The sequence below is a fragment of the Euleptes europaea genome, chromosome 17 (genome assembly GCF_029931775.1).
Source record: "Euleptes europaea isolate rEulEur1 chromosome 17, rEulEur1.hap1, whole genome shotgun sequence".
Lineage (NCBI taxonomy): Eukaryota > Metazoa > Chordata > Lepidosauria > Squamata > Sphaerodactylidae > Euleptes > Euleptes europaea.
The window spans coordinates 1,708,220-1,733,028 of record NC_079328.1 but is presented as its reverse complement, the minus strand read 5'-3'; the positions used below and the strand labels follow the sequence as shown (position 1 = coordinate 1,733,028).

The window sequence follows — 24,809 nt, the reverse complement described above, 5'->3', positions numbered from 1 at the left end:
GTGCCCATGCGTTTTCGCGCGTGGAGGAAGGGGCCATCCGTGGCATCGGGTGGAGACGGCTGCTGGTCCCGGCGCGGGCCTCTTCTCTGCGGGGTCAGAGGGGCCGGCGGGGGGGGGGGGCTGTGGCGCATAGGCAGGAGAAGCGCCGCCGCTGCCGCCCCGTCTTGCTTGCGGGCTTCCTAGAGAGGCCCCTGGTCGGCCACTGTGCGAACGGACGGCTGGCCTCGCGCTCTTCCGCTTCCGGTGGGCAGCGGCCACCCGCTGCGCGTCCGCCTGTCGCTCCTCAGAGCCTCGCAGAGTCTCCTCGGCAGCAAAGGCTCTGCGCACCAGCGGCCCGGAAGTCTCGCGAGAGAACCGTAGGCCCGCCCCCTCCCCCTCCGCTACGGCGGCCGCTCTCGGCCAAGCGCGCGAGAGAAAATGGCCGCCGCCGCCGCGGTGGTGCTGGAGCTGGGCCACGTCGCCGGCGGCGCCAACCGGGCCGGGCCCGGGGGGGTGGCGTGGGGGCGGGGCGGGCTGGTGGCCTTCGGCTCGTGTCGCTCCGTCCTCCTTTACGACCCGCAGGTGAGGCGCGCGGGCGGGCGAGCGGGGAGGCTCCTCCCCCCCTCCCAGGTGCCCTTGTCGAAGGAGGCGGCCGCTGTCTCGGGAGGCAGCAAAATGCGAAGGAATGGATGAAGGATCCCGGCGGCCCCGTACTGGTGCCGAAAGCACCGGGACCCGGGCAGAAGAAGAAGAAAAAAAGGGGGGCGAGGCCCCCCCCCCTCCCGCTGTGGACCGAGTGGCGCCAGGGTGGTCGAAGTGTCGGACGGTGGCTGGTTCAAATCCTCACTGAGCGCGCGAAGCTGCGTGCTACGTTTCCCAGCCAGCCGGCACCCGTGAAACGGGTGAAACCCGTGAAACTGGCCGGCCTCCCGAGTGGGGTGGGTGGGTGGGGTGGGCACAGGCCGTTCGCCTCCTCTGCAACCTGATCCTCTTAACTGGGGATGCCCACGACTGAAGATGGGCCCGTGTGCTTGCAAAGGGGACGCTTTCCGCCCCCGGCTGCCAGGCATTCACTGCATGTGGTTTTTGAGTGTGTGTGCCGTCAAGTCGCTTCTGACTCATGGCGACCCCATGAACGAAAGTCCTCCAAAACGTCCTGTACTGTTGAATGCTTTTTTCACTGCTTTTATATTATCAAGTGCAAGCCAGTTTGCTCCATTGCTGTCTTAATGTCAGCACTTGTCCTATTCGGAACCACAAACCACAACAGGAGACGAAGTTGTCCAAAGAAGCTGGTTTACTGGTCGCATAGGTTAACAGAGCAAAAGAACCCGAGACAGCAATGGAGCAAACTGGCTTGCACTTGATAATATAAAAGCAGTGAAAAAAGCATTCAACAGTACAGTACAGCTCATGAGATTACAGATTACAAACAGTACAGAGGCGCCGCAGTTCTCACAGGTTACTGTCGGCTTCAAAGAGACCAAAAATGTAAAACAATCCTTGAAGGCAAGCTGGTGGGAAAACGAAACTAACAGTCCTGACAGTCATCAGTCTTAATGTCTCAGTGTTAATCGCTAAGAATAAAAGGGAGTGTGTTGTCTGCTGCCTGAAGCTTCCTGGAGGAAGGGTAAAAAGAGGTAAGATAGAGTTCAGCCGTGAAAGGGTGAGTTGGGAAGCGTGCTTGAGGTCTGTCACTGACAAGTACAAGTCCGTCTTAGTGGAATGAGTCCGCACATTCAGTCATGAATTGGTGAACGTGCACATGTGAACAGTCCCTACAGTCTCTGTTTGTGTTGCGTGACTTGCTTCGTTAATGTCAGCCATCCAAGCAGCTCCCTATGACTGTATGTTCCTGGAAGGCTAAAATATTTAAAAATGATACAACCTTGTCTGGAAGTATTTTGTATGTTTAACACCTTAGGTAACAGAAAGATAGAAGGAATGCAGTTTTAAAACTGCTTTGAAGAATTAATTATATGCTTGCTAGTTTTTAAAAAAAAGAGAAGATACATGTTTCTGTCTGTCCTTTTTATAACTTAAGAAAAATTGGGTTTTGTAAGTTAAATTCTTTTTCTTCTTTACAGAAAAGAAAAGTAGTTGGTACATTGAATGGTCACACTGAAAGAGTAAATTGTGTTCAGTGGATTTACAAAAACAATGGCTGTAAGTACAATTGTTTGAAAGCAGGGTGCCTGTTTCCGCCCTTTCTGTTTACTAATGTACAGCTCCAGACCAGTGTTTGTGCTAAGTATGATATACTTTCTCTGAACAGAAGTCTTGCAATCAATGTTGTCCTTATGATACAAGGAATTGGTTCAGTAGATATTATCTAGACAGTGGGGTGTTGAATTGGAGATTGACGTGTAGGTTCAGCCCCAAGATGAGCTTGGGTTAAATTGATGTGCGCATACAATGGAAGGAGGCTGTGTAGGAAGACTAGGATAAAAATGTAATAATTAAATTAAAACTAGGTTAAATTCTTCCAAAGTGTTATTTCCCACATTTAAGTGTCTTAGATTTCTTTAAATTAGTTGTCAAAAAGGGCAAGAGTCCAGTAGCACCTTAAAGACTAACAAAAATATTTTCTGGTAGGGTATGAGCTTTTGTGAGCCACAGCTCACTTCTTCAGATACAGCTAGTTTCTAGCTGTATCTGAAGAAGTGAGCTGTGGCTCACGAAAGCTCATACCCTACCAGAAAATATTTTTGTTAGTCTTTAAGGTGCTACTGGACTCTTGCCCTTTTTGACTACTACAAACAGACTAACACGGCTACCCACTGTGATTTAAATTAGTTGGGGAGACATTGGTCCATATGGGAGCTAATACCACAGTGGTCAGCAGCTATTTTTTTTTTTAATTGGGTTATGCTTGGAGTTCAGTGCTGGTCTCTCAGAATGAAGCCTGCCCATAGATTTGTTCCCATGCTGGCCAAGAATCCTTGGCTCCCTTCCTCCCCAGCATGAGCAGCACAGAGACTTTGGCAGTCACAGGCTTGTTGTGATGTCCTTCAGCCGTGCTCTCTAAGGCCTCACTTACATGTGAGATTCATGAGGCAAAAGAGATTGCTGGAGGGGAGGGGCTGTGGCTCAAGGGGGGGCATCTGCTTGGCATGCAGAAGGTCCCAGCTTCAGTCTCTGGCATCTCTAGTCAAAAGAACCAGGGAGTCGGTAATGTGAAAGATCTCTGTCTGAGATCCAAGAGAGCCATTACCAGTCTGAGTAGACAGTACCGACATTGATGGACCAAGGGTCTGATTCAGTATAAGGCAGATTCATGTGTTCAGCTTTTGTACAGACTCAGTGTCTCCTTCAACTCTCCTGCAGCCTGAACGAAGCAGCTAGGTGTGCTCAAGTGGCGCGCCGTAGGCCCCCACAGCCTTTGTGGACGTTCTGGTGCACGGAATACGCGGGTCCACTTTGCACAGGTTGCCTTGTGATATGAACTGATCCTGTGCGCTCTCACAAGGGAAAGCTCTTCTGCTCCTCCAGTACCAACATTTAAGTTGGGCCTACAACGCAAAATGCGGCTGTTCAGATGTTTAGTGGGGGGGGGGGGGCTGCCCTTTAGGTCAGGAGCTGTGGTGAGGAGCAGATGAGTAGCCCCTGGGAGGGGTATTGAGTCTGGACCCACCATTACCAGCCTTTGCAATAATATCTAGGACTCTGATATAGCGTGCTAATTTTAAAAAAATTGTTGTATGCCACTTTGAGTACATGTAAGTAGAGAATGCAGTTATTACATTTTATTAAATAATACTTATACAGACAGAAGCATAGAGAGAAGCAGCACAGCTTGACTATGTGAGTCGGATGCAAAGAGCATCTGTAGGCCTGGTTGAGGGCTCGGACCTAAGTGAGATGTTTGAATTTCCCCCATTCTTTGAGTGGGAGGGAGTAATGGCTCAGTGGTAGAGCATCTGCTCGGCATGCAGAAGGTCCCAGATTCAATCCCTGGCAGCATCTCCAGTTAAAAGGGCCAGGCCGTAGGTGATGGGAAAGACTTCAGCCTGAGGCCCTGGAGAGTCACTGCCAGGCTGAGTAGACAATGCTGAATTTGATGGACCAGTGGAACGGACCAATAAGACAGCTCTCTGTGTTCATGTGAATGGCAGATTCCCACGTTCTGGCACAAAAATATTTTCAGACTCCCCTGGGTTACAAAAGTGGTTTGCCTTGCACTGTTAGGGAATACTATCAAACAGTGGCCGGGCAAGTGGAGAAAGTCAGTGGTTCTTCACTAGACTGAAGATTATTCGTGCTTATTTGCACGCTGCACAAAAACAACTTTCTGACAGTAAGATGTAACCAACAGGGCCATCAAGAGGGTCGTGTAGCAAGATTGCATTTTGACTCCTCTGGTATTTCATTTCTGTATCAGCTCCATGGTACAAACAGGCCTTGTATCATCCAGACTGCCACTTGCCTAAATTAGCAAATAGACTGATCACTGAATTATTATATGCATGTGATACAGCTATTTTATCTCATGTACTTTTCAAAAGTACAACAAGGCTGTGTTGTCTTAATTGGCCAAGTGAAGTTTACTTTGAGATAACGTTATTCTTTGAGATAACGGAATTAAATTTTGTACATATGTTTTTATTACTTTGTTCTGTGTTTAAACGTTGGTTCCGTCTCTGCATTTATTGTCACGTTGGGGAGAAAATGTGATATAAAAAGGTACCCTTATTGAACACTGCAGTTTATTTTATTGTACAAATCCTCATTTGTAAAGAGTTCTACTTCTAAGTGATTTTTTAAAGATAATTTTATTAACTAAGTAATGTGAAAAATTTAATGGGGCTATTGGAATTAAAACCTTCCTACAAGAGTACTAAGAAACATTTGTAAAACATTTGTTTCGATTAAAACTCATATGGATTTGACATTCTGTTAGGAAAGTCTCTAGCCCAGTCAGTGATGGCCTGCTGCCTTTAGAGACTCAAGAGTCCTCAACTCCCTTTCTTTTGGAAATTATGGGGCCTAGAAAGAAACTGTAGTCCAGTATGATGAGGGGACAAAATCAGGAGAAGTTTGTTGTCTTTGTATGGGTTTCCCAGGAGTCAACCACATGGTCACTGATGGAAACCGGACGCTAGACTAGATGAACCTGCGGTCTGATCTAGCAGGGTTATTCTTATGTTCTTATGACCTCTAACAACAAAGGATAGAGTCATCTGTTAATCATATTTTGTCTTTGGGAAAGAAGAATCACTGAAACGAAAAATAGTCCTTGGAAAATCTTTTAATGTACATTTAGACTGTTCAACTTTGTGGTGTTTCTCTTTCTCACAGCTCGGGAGACAGAATTGATTTCTGGAGGATCTGACAAATGTCTTATTCTTTGGGAAACACGAAATGGGAAGGTATGTAGAGCTATCCTGACTTACTACATAGTTGAAATTCTATTTTTGAAGCCCACAAAACAGGAACAAAGCCTGAAGATTTTTTGTTCTTCCCAATCTAACTGCCTTTACAGTGCCTTTACCTGTACAGCCAGGGCTGTGTTTTCTTTATTTCTTTCACTCTCTGTCACTCAGACATTTTATTGGCTTAAAACTGCTAGTGTTGGGCTATACAAGCTTATTTTAAAATGGTTCATTCTTCATTGGTAATTAAAGTGAAACAAATTCTAATGGACGTCTTTTTAAAAGCTAGAATTTCATATAAGAACGAATACCATTCCTAAATTAGTAAAACTAGAAAACAGGTCTAAAGCCAGTGGTTAGAATGTTGGACTAGGATTTGTGAGACCTGGGTTGAACCTCTCAGTCTGCCATGGTAGCTTGCTGATTGACCTTGGGTCACATATACTCTAAACCTAACCTACCTCTTAGGGTTGTTGTGAGGATAAAATGCAGAAGAGGAGAACTATGTAAAATGTTTTTGGTCCCCAATAGGGAGAAAGGCAAGGTAGAAATGAAGCAAATAAATAAATTAGTAATGAAATGTTAACATTTTAATACAAAGTTAGCAAGATCAGCAGACATTAGAAACCTCAAAAGGTTCAATGTAAGTAAACAAGACTCATGCAACGCGGGCCTTCACCACTGGACTTCCCCCCCCCCAAACCCATCACAAGACACCCCCGGGAGCCTGTGGGCCAGAGCACAATGGGTGCAGGCTGCCGGGGCCAACACAAGCTGGGCTCACACTCACCCAGAAAACTGCTGGGCCGGCAAGCTGAAGACAGGAGCCACAGCGGCAGCACAGCCTGAATGGCACCGGGATGGGGCGGCTGGCTGCAACCTCCGGCTGGAGGGAGGAGGCTCGGAAGAGTGGGGAAACGTGGCGGCCGGGCGTGTCAAAATAGGAAAAAATAGGAAAAGCTCAGCAAGTCAGTCAGCTCTGACCCTGAAATATTTGCCAGTATATTTCAGAAACATAAGCCTCTGGTTTAATATTTCCAGGCTTTCTTTCCTTCTTAAAAGTAACTAAAACTTCAGCTATATAGTTTGCAGTTTGTATGTGTAGTTTTAGTTTGTTGTTTGTAGTTTTAGTTTTATAGTGAATATTTCTGCATATGTACAACACAATATCATAGTAAGATGTGCTGTAAGATGTCAGAGACTGTGACACCTCTTTCAAGAGGCTTTCCTGGAAGAATACCCAGACATGGGGCTGTCATGTGAATTACTGCTGGGATGAGGCGTAGGCTGCACCAGATGTTCTCAGGATATGTTCCAGGAAAAGAAGGACCCATTTGTGTGACTACAAGCCTAATGACTGCCAAGTACTTTGCAGACTTTTTACAATAAGTGTGGTTCATTTAAGTCACTGGTTCCCAACCAGGGGTCCGTGGACCCCCAGGGGTCCACGAGAACTAAACCAGGGGTCCTCAAAACAAAGTTATAAACCTAAAATAAAATAATATTTACGTGGGCGGCATGGCGGCAGCTTGCGGGCGCAGAGTGCTGCGGTGTGTGGTGGTGACTCGCGGGAGCAGCACGTGACAAGTAAGGAACATGCGGGGGCGGGGAGGCCGGGGGAGGGTGCAAGTGAGCCTCACACAACCACACACAATGGGAGAAACATTCGTCAAACCTTGTTTGATGATAGCTGTCAAAGAGGTTTTAGGGATGGAAGCCAAAAAGAAAATACAAGAAATACCTCTATCGAACAACACGGTAAAAGCTCAAATTGAAATTATTTCAAATGACATCGAGGAGCAGCTTGTTTCAAAAATAAAAAATTCGCCATGTTTCGCTTTGCAGTGTGATGAATCGACAGACGTTTCTAATTGCAGTCAGTTGCTCGTATTTGTCTGCTTTTTAGACGACAACACTATTAAAGAGGAATTTGTCAGGCTGCTATCTCGGTTTCGTTATTGCCTCTGTCTCTGCGCTGTATTGTCTGCCCCCCAAGGTCGCATACCTAGGCCTGGGAACTCAGCTCCTGGGAAACTGTATTCAGCCTATGCGTGTAATCTCCCGCCTTTCCTGCCTTATAATATCTCCCAGCTAGTGAGTCTCTCATAGCTGTCATTTTATTCGTTTGCACTGTATGCCTATTTGACCAGTAAAAGCCATCTGTTTGGACTCTATATGACTTTGTGGTGATTTCTGGTTCTGTGGGCCAAGGGCTGACATTATGACAGCTATCTCTCTTCACCATTCTACTAGCCAGGCTGGAGCCCAGGGGGGTTCGCCTGCCACTTGGATGGGAGCTGTGCAGCTCTCCAGGTGATCTACTACCCTGGAGCCCTTCTCTGAGGATCCTACTCTGTTACAAGACGTAATCGCTGAACTTTTCCGGACGACCCGAGAGGTTTGCCGCTTGAGGGGACTGGTACAGGAACAGTGGCAATCTCTTACAGGACGTCTCTGGATGTTAACGTCGGAGGATACTGATGCTCGTTTAGATCTTCAGGTCTTGGATCAATTACTGGACGATGCCCGATTGGCGACTGAGGATTTACAAATATTAACTGGACTTTTGGATAATCTTATTTCTCGAGAAACTCTTTCTACCATGGCGGGAGCCCCACCGGAGGGTTTTTCCCTGATCCCGGATGCAACCAGCTGTCAGGCTGAGGCCAAGCGAGTCGCTATTAGCACCGCTCTTCTCCTTGTGGAATGTACAAAGGACACCCCGGTAGCCACCTTGGCTCAAGTTTTGACCTCGACCTTTGGAGCCGAGGCACCCGCACTGGCGGTTCGAGTACAACCTCTGCTGGGCGGGGAACCCGACCCCATACTCTCACTCCTGGAGACAGAACTTTTGCCGCGCATTACGGCAGAGACTGCCCTGAGACTTGAGAACGCCAAAGTTCTTGCGGATCAGCAAGCCGCCGAAGCGGCTAAGGTCGCAAGAGAGAGAGAGGCTGCGGAAGCAGCCAGGGCGGCTGCAGCAAGGATTAGGAATCAGGCGAACGTGGACACGCGCCCTAAGGGCAATGTACTAGGGCTATCAGGTCTGTCCTTTTCCCCGGCGTTTGTCCCGTCGCGCGCGACCCAACGCGCACGCCGTTTGGCTGACCGACGTCGAGACTCAGGAGAGTCTGAAGACGAGGATTTATATGGGGATAGCTCTCAATGGGCCACAAGCTTCCGGACCAGTAAGCCTCATCTTACTGGTGGCCCAAGTGAGGAGGTTCATCTCTTACGAGCCCAGAATCGGGAGCTCTCCGACCGTGTTGATCAACTCCAGGAAGTAATGGAACGTATGCTTCAGGAGAACAGGCAATTACAACAAACCCTGATAGCTCAGAGACAGCCCGTTCCGATACCGGGTCAGGGGGTACCCGTACAGCCACCCGCTAATGTGCCTGCTCCACCCTTGCCTCCTGGAGCTCCTGTTGCTCCTCCGCCCGGACCACCCGTGCAACCACCCGCTAATGTGCCTGCTCCACCCTTGCCTCCTGGAGCTCCTGTTGTCCCTCCGCCCGGACCACCCGTGCAACCGGGTCAACCTGCACCCGGCCCTTGGAAGCAACTCAAATTGAGGACTACGTATGACGGATCTCTCAAGACTTTGCCTTGTTTCTTGCATCAAGTGGACAGTTATATGCGAGAACAAGGACAACTTTTCCCCACGGAAGATAGCCGGGTGCGTTACGTAGCTTCCCTTCTGACAGGTAAAGCGGCTGACTGGATGGTCCTCCAGTTTGACACCCGCTCTCGTGCTATTCGTTCCCTCAACAACTTCATGACTGCCCTGAGAAGAAGGTTTGAGGACCCCTTCCTGGGGGAAAGAGCCAAAACGGAACTCTTACAATTAAAACAAGGCTCTGCTACAGTACGAGAATTTGCCGATGAATTTCAACGACTGGCAAGTAAAATTGTAGGTTGGCCCGAGACCACCCTGATTCATCATTTCAGGGAAGCCTTGCATCCTGACGTTCTGAACTGGTCTTACATGCGGGGCGATCCCGATACCCTCGAAGACTGGATCCTATTAGCCGAGGAAGTGGAAAGCCGCCGACGCTTTATTTCTCTCGTCCGTCAAAAGCACAAGGAAAAAGGCACCCAAAAGCCTCAACCCAAGGCACCACTGCTCATCCCACGAAATCCCCCACGTCCGCCCCAGGAACGTGAAGCCCGATTTCAGAGGGGTGCCTGTCTTACTTGCGGAGAAATGGGCCACTTTGCAGCCGTTTGCCCGCGCCGCCAGGAATTATTTCGTCCCAGCACGACAACCCGCGCCCGAGGTCGTCCACCACGCAGAGGCACCGCGGCCACCCGCAGCGCAGCTCCGGGAAGACCCACACCCTCTGCACTCCATGCCGGGGACCCAGCCTCCCTGCCTACTACCAACGACCCCGCCGGGTCTCGGATTACAAGTGCCCCATTGGGGGACAACTTTCCCTCTTCGGATGAGGAAAATCCTTGGATTTCTCCAGCCTTAAACCTGGAATCTCCCCTCGACTTGTCAAAAAACGGCTCCGGTCTGTGGTGAATGGAGCGTCTCCACAGACCTCTCAGGATCTTCCTATCAAACCGAATGCTCCTACCAAAATCAAAGAAGTGGACTCCACCGTCTACGTGGATGCAGTTTTACAACAACTTAACGGTGGCCCACAAATCCCCGTCAAAGCACTAATTGACTCCGGTTGCTGTCGCACTCTCATAAGCGAAGCCACTTTTGCTGCACTCAGAGCCGACTCTGAGGCTTTACCCGCCCCCGTCCAATTTGCCCAAATGGACGGAAGCCATTTCCAGGGGGGTCCAGTTGATCACCGCACCATAGGGGTGGCAATGGGAATTGGTTCCCACTGGGAACAAATAGACTTCACTATAGCCCCTATCCGATTTGAAGTGGTCTTGGGAATTAACTGGATTAAAGGACATAGTCCCAGTATTGATTGGGAAACAAACACTATCTCCTTCGCTAGTCCCACCTGCGACCAGCATCGGCAAAACTTTGCTCTGCTATATCCGCCCGTTCCAGCATTAACCTCTACCGCCCCAACACCACCGGCTCTACCCGCTGTATACCGGGACTTTGAAGATGTCTTCGACCTTAGGGAATGTGATGCCTTACCCCCCCACCGGGCCTCAGACTGTGCGATTGAAGTGGTAAAGGACTGCACATTGACCAAGAGTAAGATTTACCCTATGAGCGCTTCCGAGCGCACTGTCCTCCGGGACTTTTTGGACAAAAACCTCGCCAGAGGGTTCATTCGCCCTTCGAATGCCCCAAACTCGGCCCCCGCGTTTTTCGTCCGGAAAAAAGAGGGCGACCTTCGCCTGTGCATTGACTTCAGAAAGCTCAATGCGGTTACCCAGACCAACGCCTATCCTATCCCATTAATATCAGATATTTTGGGACAATTACAGGAAGGCCGTGTGTTCTCTAAATTAGACTTGGTGGAAGCTTACTACCGAGTCCGTATCCGCGAAGGGGATGAGCACCTCACTGCCTTCTCTAGCTGTTTCGGAATGTATGAATTCCTTGTGATGCCGTTCGGATTAAAAGGGGCCCCGGGGGTCTTCATGCAACTCATCAATGAAATCCTACATGACCTTCTATATCGTGGGGTGGTGGTCTACTTAGATGACATTCTCATTTATTCGAAAACTATGGACGAGCATGTGGCTCTGGTCAGGGAAGTTCTGCAACGCCTGCGTAACCATCAACTTTTCGCAAAACTAGCTAAGTGCGAATTTCACCAAAGCAAACTCACGTTTTTGGGATACATCATCTCCCACCAAGGTCTTCGCATGGACCCCGCCAAAGTCCAAGCCGTCCTCGATTGGACTCCCCCCACCAACCGTAAGCAAGTACAGCAATTTCTGGGATTTGCAAACTTCTATCGAGGATTCATCCCTAACTTCGCCCAGGTGGCTCTACCCATTACGGACCTACTGAAAACTAAGGGAAAAGTAAGCTCGGCTGCCTTGCCCTCCGCAAAAATCCTATGGACTGAGCAATGCCAAGCCGCCTTTCTGGCCCTCAAACGCCTCTTCACTTCGGAGCCGGTGCTACAGCACCCAGACCCAAATCAAATGTTCATTGTGCAAGTCGATGCTTCCGATGTAGCCATGGGAGGGGCTCTCCTCCAGCAAGGACCGGATGGTCTTCTTCACCCTTGCGCTTACTTTTCAAAAAAATTTGCGCACGCTCAATTAAACTGGCCCATCTGGGAGAAAGAGGCCTCAGCAGTTCATCATGCACTGACTCTATGGCGACAATTCTTGGAAGGGTCTAAAGTCCCCTTTGAGGTTTGGACCGATCACAAAAATCTAGCTGCCCTCACGGGGTCCCATAAGCTATCGGCGAAACAACAACGGTGGGCGGAGTTCTTTGCTCAGTTCCGTTTCACCCTGAAGCACGTCCCTGGGAAGCAGAACGTTCTCGCGGATGCCCTCTCCCGTTTACCACAATATCCGGTAAAACTCGAGAGACCCACCAACTCTCTGTTCACCCCTATGCAACGTGGGGCCCTACCTATGCTGGCTGTGCAAACTCGATCCCAGCATCAGCACACCTTACCCAACTTACAAGCTCCGCCAGCCCAACCGGCTGCCCAGCCGCCACCGCAACAAACCGGAGTTCCCGCCCTTCCTACCCCTCCGACCGCCCAGCCGCCTGCAGTCTGCGCGCCGCCGCACGTAAGCACTAGCCCCATAACTGTTTCTAAGAGCTCCACGGCCGACGGGGGGGCCCCCTCCAAAATCCCCATCTCCGAGTCCTTTTTAACTGTCCTTCGGGACCAGTGCCTTTTAGAACGTTCCGCTCATACCCTACCTCCTGGTGTTTTGGAACAAGGAGGATCCTGGTACAAGGACTCGAAATTGTATGTCCCCAAGGCTCTCCGGAAGGACGTTTTACATTTAGCCCATGGAGCCAAAACAGCTGGGCACTTTGGGTTTCTGAAAACCCTTCACTTATTGCGCAGACAGTTCTGGTGGGGGGGAATGCGTTCCGACATTGACTCCTTCATCCGCAGCTGTCCCGTTTGTGCCGCTGCGAAACGATCGCAGGGCAAACCCCCGGGACTGCTACAACCTCTTGAAACGCCCAGCAAACCTTGGGAAGTGATTGCTATGGACTTCATGACTGATCTCCCTCTCAGTGGGAGTAAAACTGTGTTGTGGGTTGTTACTGATTTGTTTTCTAAGCAAATACATTTGATTCCATGCGCAGGGATCCCCTCTGCTCAGAAACTGGCCCGCCTCTTCGTGACGCATATCTTTCGTTTACATTCGTTTCCGCGTAAGATAATTTGTGACCGCGGAAGTGGTTTCGTTTCTAAGTTTTGGAAAGCTTTCCTCAAGTTGGTGGGAGTGGAACAAGGGTTGTCTAGTGCATACCATCCTCAAACTGATGGTCAAACTGAACGTGTCAATGCTGTACTTGAATGTTATTTACGCTGTTATGTTAACTACCACCAGGATAACTGGGTGGAACTGTTACCTTTAGCAGAATATGCCTACAATAATGCCATGCATCAATCCACAGGTTTTAGCCCATTTTTTGCTGTGTATGGGCAAGATTTCAGTCCCATCGCTCCTGCAGATGATGTGGAGGGGGAGGGGAACCCCGACATTGCCTCCTGGGCACACGCCCTCCGTACCACTTGGCCCTGGCTCGTTAGCAACCTCGACCGGGCCAAACGTAAATACAAAGCGCAAGCTGACAAACATCGCTCCCCCGGGGGTGATCTGCAAGTGGGTGCTTTGGTTTACCTTTCCACCAAAAATCTCCGTTCCACCCAACCGTGCCATAAGCTCAGTGCTAAATTCATTGGCCCTTTCCCCATCACCCGGGTCATAAACCCTGTCACGGTGGAACTGGCTCTCCCCAAATCCTTGAGGCGTGTGCATCCTGTCTTCCACATTAGCCTCCTCAAACCCCATGTTGCTTCTCCACAGTGGCATCCGGACCCACCTCCTGCGCAACCCATCATGGTGGGGGGGGGAGGAACACTTCGAAGTCTCCAAGATCCTTGACTCCCGTGTTCACCATGGCAACCTGCAATATTTAGTCCGTTGGAAACATTTCCCCCCTGCCTATGACGAATGGGTGCGCGCACGGGATGTCTCCGCCCCCGACCTCGTCGACGCCTTTCACATTGCTTACCCGGATAGGCCAGCCCCCTTGCGAACTGGGAGGGGGCCTTAAGGGGAGCAGAATGTCAGGCTGCTATCTCGGTTTCGTTATTGCCTCTGTCTCTGCGCTGTATTGTCTGCCCCCCAAGGTCGCATACCTAGGCCTGGGAACTCAGCTCCTGGGAAACTGTATTCAGCCTATGCGTGTAATCTCCCGCCTTTCCTGCCTTATAATATCTCCCAGCTAGTGAGTCTCTCATAGCTGTCATTTTATTCGTTTGCACTGTATGCCTATTTGACCAGTAAAAGCCATCTGTTTGGACTCTATATGACTTTGTGGTGATTTCTGGTTCTGTGGGCCAAGGGCTGACAGAATTATTGATTTCGCGGAAACTGGAAACAACGTCAAAAGGTATCGATGTCATGAATATAATAGCGGAGTATTTTGAGAAACATAGCATTATGTGGGAAAAGCTCGCCGGCTTCTGTACGGATGGCACTCCAGCCATGTTAGGATCACGCTCTGGTCTAGCAACATTAATAAAACAGAAGAATCCTTCAGCAATAACAACTCATTGTATCATACATCGTCAGGCGTTAGCTTCCAAGACTCTTCCTAATAGCCTTGTTAATACCATGGAAATGGCCATAAAAGTGGTCAATGTTATTAAAAGCAGCGCCTTAAATACACGCCTTTTTAAAAAACTGTGCACTGAAATGGACTCCGATCATGAGACTCTTCTTTTCCACACCAAAGTTCGTTGGCTATCGAAAGGCAATATGCTGGGAAGGTTATTTGAACTAAGAAAAGAGGTTGAGCTGTTTCTAGCAGAGAAGAAAATTAAAGATTTACTAGAGCTATTTTCTGATTCGAAAAGTCAGATGCATTTGGCTTATCTTGTGGATATTTTCTCACATTTGAATAAACTAAACTTACAGTTGCAAGGTTCTGGAAACATAAATTTAGCAGGTGTGGGAAACATTTTTATGTTTGAAGACAAACTGTGTGCCTTTATTTGCAAACTTCAATTATGGGTAGGCGAAAACAATTATTCTGCGTTTGACATTAAAAGCACTGGTCGATGATAGTAAAGATGACATGATCACCGCAAATATACAAGACAACATCAGAAGTCATCTGCAAATGCTGGTCGATGAATTCCACCGTTACATCCCGGAATATAACCAGACAGAATCAAAAGATACCCCAAAGCTGATTCGCAATCCTTTTGGTATTGCTGTTGAAGAGGTTGCAGAAGAAATCCAGGAAGAGCTCATTAAATTCCAAAATGATAGGCACTGTAAGGATGCGTTTGAATCAGTTTCTCTTGAAGAGTTCTGGTGTAAAAAAGCAATTTCATATCCTACAGTTCGGGGATTCGCCTTGCGATATCTTATGTTCTTCTCCACAACTTATTTATGCGAACAAGGGTTTTCTGCTTTGCTTATAATTAAGAACAAGACCAGAAATCGATTGGAAGCAAGTGATGATATTTGTGTAGCTCTGAGCAACAGTATTAGCCCCAGAATTGCCCAGCTTGTAAAAAGGATGCAAGCTCAAAAATCACACTGATTTACAATTAAAAGTTCTCTATTATAAAAAATTTATTCAAATATTATTCTAAGTTTAATGTTTAACTAACAGTTATGATTAAAGTTTATTTTCAAATACTCTGAATTTTTATTTTGAACCTTGGGGTCCCTGCACCGAACAAAAAAGTCCTAGTGGTCCCTGGTCAAAAAAAGGTTGGGAACCACTGATTTAAGTGCTTACCGTTTTTTAAGTAGAGATTAGGCTCCTTTCTAAAATGGAATGCTTGAACTGAGTGGAACCTAGAATGGCTAACAGAAGAGGAAAGGAATGGACCCAAAGGTTCCCTGCATTACACAGGTGGTTGCGTCAGCAACCCTGTTACTAGCTTTTGACCTAAAATGCTTTAATCGATATTTAATCGATATTCCTTTTCCTTATAAAATAATTGCACTGTAATGATGCTATCCTCCAAAGGTTTAATATTGAACTTCATTTAGCCTTCCAGCTATTTCAGTGGTCTGTCAGTTTTGAACATCCATACATTTTGACTGGCAATGTGGTTTGAATTTCAGGCATGTTTGTCATGTCTTTGTGTGATCACGAATCTTTCTGTTTAGCTTGTAAACTACACTCGCCTTGAGGGCCACACGGAAGCAGTTTGCGCTTTAGATGCTGTTTCCTTGGCAAATGAGTCTTCTGCAGAATCGGATCTACTCGTAGCTTCTGCGGCTTCTGACTCAACGGTCAGAATCTGGTCAAGGCATGGAACGGAAGGTAATCTTTTGGAACTCCCTCCCCAAGAATATCCACCTGCTTCCCTCTTATCATCTTCTACCAGCAAGTGAAAACTTTTTTGTTTTGTTTGGTGTTCCCTCACTAACTCTTATGATCCCTCTTCCCTGTTTGTGTGGTTTTATGTGTTTATATTGCATTTTATTTGTTTAAAATATTTTTTATATATTTGTATTTTAAATGCCTTTTAATGTCTCACATGTTTTAATGTTTTGTTGTAAAGTTTGCTTCCTTGGGGATCCTGAATTGAGTGGAAAGGCAGCACAGAATTGTTTTAAATAAATAAATAAATCTTGCTTACATGCTGTAAACAGATGATTGATCACAAATTTTCAAACAGTGCCTTTGCATTCCACGTTGCGCAGTTTAGTGGTGTGTTTTTGAGAGAATCTGGATCCCGGCCAGCTACAAAATAAGTGACTGGGTTGTTTAGAAGGGTGATTCCTGGTGTGCTAACCAGCCTTGTTTTAAGAATCCTTAAAATACACCCTGGCAAGGTTAACCAGAGAATCAAAAATAGTAAAGATTTGAGACACCCCAAGAGCAAACATTATTGATCGTTGCCATAATGAGTCTTACTAAGCCAGTACAAGTTACAATCTTGTCAAATTGGGTGATAAATTAGAACTAGACAGATTTATGCCTCTATTAATGCTATTAGAGCCCCGTGGCGCAGAGTGGTAAGCTGTAGTACAGCAGTCAGAAGCTCTGCTCACGACTTGAGTTCGATCCTGACAGGAGTCAGTTTCAGGTAGCCGGCTCAAGGTTGACTCAGCCTTCCATCCTTCTGAGGTCGATAAAATGAGTACCCAGCTTGCTGGGGGTAAAGGGAAGATAAGATGACTGGGGAAGGCACTGGCAAACCACCCCGTAAACATAGTCTGCCTTGTAAACGTCGGGATGTGATGTCACCTCATGGGCCAGGAATGACCCGGTGCTTGCACAGGGGGGACTACTTTTACCTTCTAATGCTATTAGCCAAATAGAACCTCTCCATGCAGAGGCTGTGTACCTGTGGGTACAAATGCAGCTAGGGGTGGCCATTGCCTTTGTGGCCTGATCATGAGTTTCTTGAGTAGGGTTCCCAATATTGCCTTGGAAAATGCCAGGAGATTTTGGAGGTGGTGTTTGAAGAGGATGTGATGTCACTTCTGGGTAATGCTGTAGGCTGCCTCCTCTAAACTCTGTGCTTTAACATAGAGACTACGGGATATTCCTAGAGCATCACTATATGGCAGCCATTTATTCTTCTGCTCCATTCCTCTGGGTGGGAAATTGAGACTTGGGCAGGTAATTCCCTTCCCTGAGTGGGTAAATGGGAGGCCTGTTCACGAAGATCATGGCCAGCTAAGGTTGCAAATGGAATGCTGGAGTAGGTGGGTCTTGTGGTCGGATCTGCCAAAGGACTTCTTAATATTCACTTGTCAAAGCAAGTTACGTAAATTGAATAAAGAAGGCACCAACGGTTAAGAAAGTGACATTCAGAATAGAGACACTTCACGTAAGTGAGGCCTTCCTTGATAAATTTTCCTTGGATCTAGGAGCCAGAACAAAAATTTAGGAGCTATTTTTTAATCCTCATTACCACAAAACCTAATGGCTTAGTTGTTTTCACAGCTTCTTGTACTTTTATTCATTCTATGACAAAAATGTTCTAGGCTATAAGTAAGTAAATATGGGGGTGACTCTAATTGTCATTACTTTAGCATAAAATTTACCTTAACCTAATTTTTTCTCTATAATTTCTCATATTACTTTTTTCAAAAAGCCTCAATTTATTTGACTTTGGAGCCACTATAGAAAGCAGCTCTGGGTAAGAAATGGAATCCCATCGGCTGCCACAGAATGCTGTAAATTACAAGTTCACATGTAAACACATAATGACAAGAACTTAATGAGTATTTGTTACTAAGTCAGATAACAGAACATATTCTGATTCAAGTTGATAAACGTGGGTTGTATTTCCTCCAAGGAGTGCCAGTAAAATGACAATGAAATTTCTAGGCTCTGTGGTGACCTCTGGCACCTAGGATTTGTTGAGACCTGATGTAACGTATAGCTCATTCCATTCCTCCGTATTATGTTGTACTCCTTAAAGGTGTTTTACATTCTGCTACGCTGTAAGCATGTACTATTAAGAGAAATGTTTGGGCCGAGGAGGGGGCAGTGTCTTCAAGGGTTGGGTTCAGCTTCAGTAAAAGAAGTTGTGCAGTCCACTCTGACCACATTATTTTCCAGACCTGTACAAATTAATCTTGGATTGGTTTTATTTCATTATAATTAGCAATCTATTGCTGTGGCTCCCTGCTGGCTGTCTCGGTGATAGTCTTCTACTTATGAGCCAACTAATTCCTTTCCTCTCTCCTCTGCTCCCCTATCCCAGTTAAATGCCTTCAGACCCTGCAGTTTGGAAATGGATTTGTTATGGATGTTTCTTTGTCCTTGCTGCTGGGCAGTGGCGGTAAGAGCATCTTCCTAATATTTTGTATGAATGTGTGTGTTATTTTCCAGAAATGATGAATGGGCATCGTAAGCATTGCAATCAGTGGGTAACAGTGGGAAGTGAATCAAGTATTATGTTTTTAAAGTATGTTACAAAAATCAGTGCTAAATGGATGTGGGGTAAGGTGATCATTTTGAGTAGTGCTAAAGACAATGCTCTTGGGGTAAACCTTTAAAGTTTGCATTGAGAAGGAGGAAGACTGTAAAATGTACATACCTAGGATATCAAATCATGCAAAACTAACTTTAAAAACTTTTTGCTGCCTTTGTTTATACAGGGTAGGGGTGGCTCAGGTCAAATGAAAAAACTAGACAACATCTGGGGACTTCGTAGGAAGGAGAAGGAAATGTTGTCCTCCTCCTGTAGAGGACAGAAGGCGCACCCCCCATTCTGACCCTCTGAGATTTAGTGCTAAGGTTGCCAGCAGGCCTAGACAAGCAGCTAGTTACTGAGGCAAAGTATGTTGGAAAGTCGATCGGATTTGGTGGTGTGCCAGAAACAGTAAAGGGTTGTTATTTACCTGCCTTAATGCTCTTGTCTTAAAATTCTGCTTCCAGGAACTTGCATGTAAATCTAATGTTTTTCTTGGTATCTACATAGTAATACCAGAATCATAAATGCAACATTTATATAAAGTTGGTGGTTTATTCATAAATAGACACGGTTCCTAAATCAATTGCATTGTGTGTGTTAAGTGCCGTAAAGTCACTTCCGACTCATGGCGACCCTATGAATGAAAGTCCTCCAAAATGTCCTATCTTTGACAGCCTTGCTCAGATCTTGCAAATTGAAGGCTGTGGCTTCCTTTATTGAGTCAATCCACCTCTTGTTGGGTCTTCCTCTTTTCCTGCTGCCTTCAACTTTTCCTACCATGACTGTCTTTTCCAGTGACTCTTGTCGTCTCATGACGTGACCAAAATACGATAAGCTCAGTTTAGTCATTTTAGCTTCTAGGGTCAGTTCAGGCTTGATTTGATCTATAACCCACTGATTTGTTTTTTTGGCAGTCCACGGAATCCGTAACACTCTCCTCCAACACCACATTTCAATGGAATCTATTTTCTTCCTATCAGCTTTCTTCACTGTCCAGCTTTCACACCCATTCATAGAAATAGGGAATACGATGGCATGAATTAATCTAGTCTTGGTGGCCAGTGACACATCCTTACACTTCAAAATATTTTCTAGCTCCTTCATGGCTGCCCTTCCCAGTCTCAATCTCCTTCTGATTTCTTGGCTTCAGTCTTCCTTTTGGTTGATGGTGGAGCCAAGGAATAGAAAGTCTTGAACAATTTCAATTTCCTCATTGTCAAGCAATTGCATTAGGATGGTATAAATGCACAGTTCTAATTTATTTATTTACTTATTTATTTAGAAATCATAATTGCACCACCTTAATCCTCGGCACCATGGAGTTGCACATTGCTGCACGGTATCATGTATCCATCCATTCATACACTTGTATAAATGTTTACACGTGATGTAGGTGGTTAACAGTGGCAGCCCCTGATCTGGTGAACCGGGTTGGTTTCCCCACTCTTGCACATGAAGCCAGCTGGGTGACCTTGGGCTAGTCACAGTTCTCTCCGAACTCTCTCAGCCTCACCTACCTCACAATGTGCCTGTTGTGAGGGGGAAGGCAAGGCAATTGTAAGCCGCTTTGAGATTCCTTAAGGTAGAGAAAAGTGCTATCTTGGGAAACTGGGGATTGAAGGATGGGCAGAGAAACTTAAGGGCAGTTCAGACCACATGAAGCCACGGTTTACTTTGCAGACTGAGTTAGTGAGATGGTCTGAATGCAGGGCCACTCCACCGGCTACAGGGGTTCGGGTCTGCAAGCCAGGATCTGAAGGTGGTTGAATAACCTCAGTTAGTTGTAACTTATGGACTTATGTCAAGGGGCTGTTTTTTTAAAGTTTATTTAAAAAACGGTGGGGGGGAGAACAAAGGGAAAAGCTTAAAATCCAGCAACCAAATAAGATTTTTTTAAAAGAAAGAAAAGAAATATATAAAGACAAAAATATAACAACACTATTGATGGACCTACAGTCCAGTTTCTATGTACGGTTTCCAAATACATAGAAATAAGTCCATACACAATTGCTGTCTATATACCATGTGTTCAGATATTGATAGAGTTCTAAGGTCCTCAATCCACTGATTTACCAGAGATGGGCTTTTATCTTTCCAATGTTGTAATATGAGTCTTAGCTGTAGTAAGGGCATGGAGGGTCCATTTTCATTGACCATTGGTTAGCCTCCAAGAGACGGGCAGATAGTTTAAAAACATAAGCATTCTGAAACATCAATGAACATTCTAATACAAAATTGATATGAGTAATATTTTCTTCCCAGAAAAACTGAATGACTGGACATGCCCAAAGCATATGTTTAAGGGACATGTCCTGTGAGTTTCAGTGCCACCAATTAGACACTTTACTCAGTCCTTTGCTAAAATGTTGCTACGTTGTCCAGAGTATCCTAAACATAATTTTTTGCTGAATAATTCTCAACTTAAGATCCATGGAGCCAGCAGGTATAAACTTTAAGGCCATATCCCATTGCTTTGGCAAAATAGGACAATCTAGCTCCTTATTCCATTCATTCCTGAGATTCTGCATATCATATTTGTTAGTCAACAACAAATATTTATAAACAAATATTGTGGGTTTTTTTTTCTGCTTTGATGTAATTAGCATTTCCAGGAGCGAAGAGGACAGCTGACTTATGCTGATCCTGCAGGGTTTGCCAGTGATTGCTTCCGCGTCACAACCCTGGTATTCCTTGGAGGTCTCCCATCCAAATGCTAGCCAGAGTCAAGGCTGAGAGTGTGTGGCTGGCCCAGGTCCACCCAGCAGGTTTCTGTGGCAGAGTGGGGATTTGAGCCTGATGTTGCAGCTGAGAAAATGACTAAAGCTCATCATCATACTCTTATCAATGGGTTCAATGTAAAAATCCCCCTATTCCAAGCCTTCCATAAAAAGGATTTCTTCCCAATTTTTAGATCTGGTTTGGCCCTACTGACTGTAGCGGTCGAGTAGGTTCATAAGGGAGTCAGAAATGATGGTCACAAGCCATAGAAGGCTTTAAAGGTCAACACCAGCAGTGGGTGGCAGCCTGGGAAGAGGGCCTTCTTGGTTGTGGCACCAACACTTTGGAACTCTCCCTCCCCAGAGAGACTGCTCTGTCCCCCTTCTGTTGCTTTTTCTGCCATCAGGGAAAGATTTTTTTTGTTTTTAATTTATTAGCTTCTTTGGTGGCCCTGCAGAGGGCAGAAAGTTGGGGTATAAATCAGTGAATGAAAGCTATGGACTCATTGGCATGCTGGCTTGAATCTGGCTTGTTCCTTGCAGATGCTGCTCTGCTAATTGTGGTCGGTTGGCTGGGAGCCACCAAACCAGGATTCTGTACCTAGTTTATTAACTGCAGTTAGTCTTAATGATGGTTTCACATATGTGAGTGGTGACATTTTGGCTTAACACACTCCCCCCCCCCCCAAAGGAACAGCTTGGGGTCCTACTGGATCTGAGCCTACAGTTGCAGGCCCAGATCTCCTCTACGGCCATTCCTCAAAAAGCCTACTCTGGCCATGGTGATCCATACTGTGATTACATTCAGGTTAGATTACTCTAATGTGCTTTACGTGGGGATGTGTTCGAGAACTATCCAGAAAGTTCAGCTTATTCAAAATGCCGCAGCCTGGCTCTTCTCAGGGGCCGGATACAGGGGCTGTCTCACTCCTGCGCTGAGAGATCTGCACTGGCTGCCCATTTGTTTCTGGGCACAGTTGACATTTCTGGTTTACCTTTAAAGCTCTAAATGGCCAAAATGTTTCTTTTTACCCAGGCTTTTAATTAAGGAGTTGATCTTTTAACATTACTTTAGTTTGGAAACTTATTTTAAGTCTGTTTTATGGACTGGTTTGTTTGTTTATTTTGCTGGGCTGCATTCTTAATGCTCAATTTTAATCAATATCTTTTAATGTTTTATTTTTATTTTGTAAGCCACCTTGGGCAGGTTCCAGGAGCGGCAGCATAAAAATATTCTAAATAAATAAATGGAGCTGGCGTGATTCTCTGGGACCGGAGCGGCAGTGATGAAGCCAGCATTTCTCAAGGCAAACCAGCATGAGGGATCCATCTGTAGCAAGCTGCGCTCTGGTTTCATAAGCTAGTCATAGTGACAATAAAGTGCGGTTTTGTACTGTGTCTAAACCAAAGCAAACCTCTGACATTGTCAACTGTTTTGTTTCAGTGGCAGTACTGGCTTGTGGTGGTGATGATTGCAAAATTCATTTGTACGTGCAGCAGGATGGGCAGGTAACTGCTGCTTGGTCTGGTCTTCTGTGAATTGAGTGTCCTCATTCAGTGCTGTTGTAACTGTTGGTTTAAACTTAGCTGCTGGGAATATTTCCTGTAGCCCAGTAACTGACTATTAGAGCATTTCTGTCCTCCAACATTTAAGTAACTCCTTTGGCCACCTCCTTATCTATGTCCTCCCTTTGTGCTCTGGGAGCTGCACTTCGTGATATTTTGCACTTGGATGCATATGCTCAACTGCAAAACTGCATTTATTGCAGCAGTTATAAAGGGCATACCTGTGCAAAGAGCATGACTTTTTCCTATTTGTGTGACCCTGACCTGGATGGGCCAGACTAGCCTGATCTCAGAAGCTAAGCAGGGTCAGCCCTGGTTAATATAATGAAGGAAGTCCAGGGTTGCTGCACAGAGGCAGGCAACAGCAAATCACTCCTGTTTATCTCTTGCCTTGGAAAACCTGTGAGGGTCACCGTAAGTCAGCTGTGACTTGACTGCAAAAAAATAAAAATAAAAGTTGAGTGAGATCCTGATTCTTTCCCGATGTGAAAGGAAACAGTTGCCTCTCATATTATACTAGATCAGTTCAGACATCACATTAAATAAATAAACTGTGCTTAGGGTGGTTGTCTGAATGCAGGCCATCCTACTAACAGTGGTTAGTTATGGTCCATCTGGAGCAAGGATCTGATGCTGGTTTATTAATGACCGTTATGGTTTCACATAATGCGTGAACACAGAGTTCATAGCTTTTCCCCAGCAATGTCCTTCCATGTTTCAGAGAGAAGGCAATGAAATCAGCGGTTGTCAAGACAAACCAGTGTTTGAGTGATCGTCTGAGAGATGAATCCCGCTCACAGAAATTAACAGGACCATCCCAAACAGAATCACCCCCTTCTAAGCCCATGGGACCTGGCAATTAATGTTTGGGGTGCATAATTCCATCCCCAAATATATATCTTTGTTCTGTTCATTTAATTTCCTTGCAATGTAGAATATTGACTTTCAGATGATTGTGTTACGTGGTGAAGATGTTTGTTTATTTCAGTTTCAGAAACAGTTGCTACTTCGGGGCCACGAAGACTGGATAAGAGGGGTTGAGTGGGCAGTTTGTGGTAAGTATGAAATGAAACAAAAGCATTTTTAGTATTCTAGTATAGCCAAAAAAGCCAGATTAAAAGAGCTAGCTGGGCATCTGAGACAAATGTAATTTCTTCTTGAATTGAAGCTGGAGCAGGTTTTTATGCCTAATGAAGAGTAGGCAGAAATGAGCCCTGTGATGATGAGACCAGTGTAATTTTAATGGTGGAATCACAGCTGATTCATGGGGACCCCGTTGAGTTTTCAAGGCAGGAGATGTTCAGAGGCAGTTTGCCTGTGCATTCTCGGCAGCAACGAGAATTGTTGCTGTGCAGGAGCTGTCTTGGTGAGGGCTCACTGAGCTGGATTGTGGAAAGCCCTTTTCTAGTTATATTGTCGAAGGCTTTCACGGTCAGAGTTCATTGGTTCTTGTAGGTTATCCGGGTTGTGTAACCGTGGTCTTGGTATTTTCTTTCTTGACGTTTCGCCAGCAGCTGTGGCAGGCATCTTCAGAGGAGTAACACTGAAGGACAGTGTCTCTCAGTGTCAAGTGTGTAGGAAGAGTAATATATAGTCAGAAAGGGGTTGGGTTTGAGCTGAATCATTGTCCTGCAAAAAGTAACAAAGGTAATGTGCTAACCATTGTCCTGTAAGTATCAAGATAATGTGCTGATGAGGGTGTGGTATTGTCAGGCCGTTATCTCAGTTCCAGTGTTGCTTCTGTCTCCTGGCTGAACCGTCCTGATCTCAAGGACGACGCCACATTCCTAAGCCTGGGAACGCTCTCCTGGGAAAGTGTATCTGATGTTTATGCTTTGTAATCTCTCGCCGTTACCATGCTTTATATTGCCAACTAGCTAGCAAGGCACCCATAGCTGACATCTTACTCTATAAGCACTGTATTGCCTATTTGACCAGTAAAAGCCATCTGCTTGGATTCTAAGTGTCTCTGTGGTGATTTCTGGTTCTTTGGGTCAGGAGCTTACATTATGTCAGCTATCACTCTTCAATGTTCCCCTAGTCAGGTTGGAGCCCGGGAGGGTTCGCCTGCCACTCGGGTGGGAGCCAGGAGGTTGCTCTCCGAGTGAACCGTGCCTGCGGCCTTGTGG

At 46.2% G+C, this 24,809-nt stretch overlaps 1 protein-coding gene across 1 annotated transcript in view; it reads left to right on the top strand.

Moving 5' to 3' along the window:
• The first annotated feature begins 417 nt into the window (after positions 1–417).
• Positions 418–24,809, top strand: part of ELP2 (elongator acetyltransferase complex subunit 2) — an 85,291-nt gene continuing 60,899 nt past the window's right edge. Inside the window, exons 1-7 of the mRNA XM_056862935.1 lie at positions 418–561; positions 2,067–2,143; positions 5,276–5,348; positions 15,627–15,783; positions 18,185–18,262; positions 22,559–22,623; positions 23,669–23,735. Coding sequence (XP_056718913.1) covers positions 418–561; positions 2,067–2,143; positions 5,276–5,348; positions 15,627–15,783; positions 18,185–18,262; positions 22,559–22,623; positions 23,669–23,735 — 661 coding nt within the window. The remainder of the gene's footprint in view (positions 562–2,066; positions 2,144–5,275; positions 5,349–15,626; positions 15,784–18,184; positions 18,263–22,558; positions 22,624–23,668; positions 23,736–24,809) is intronic.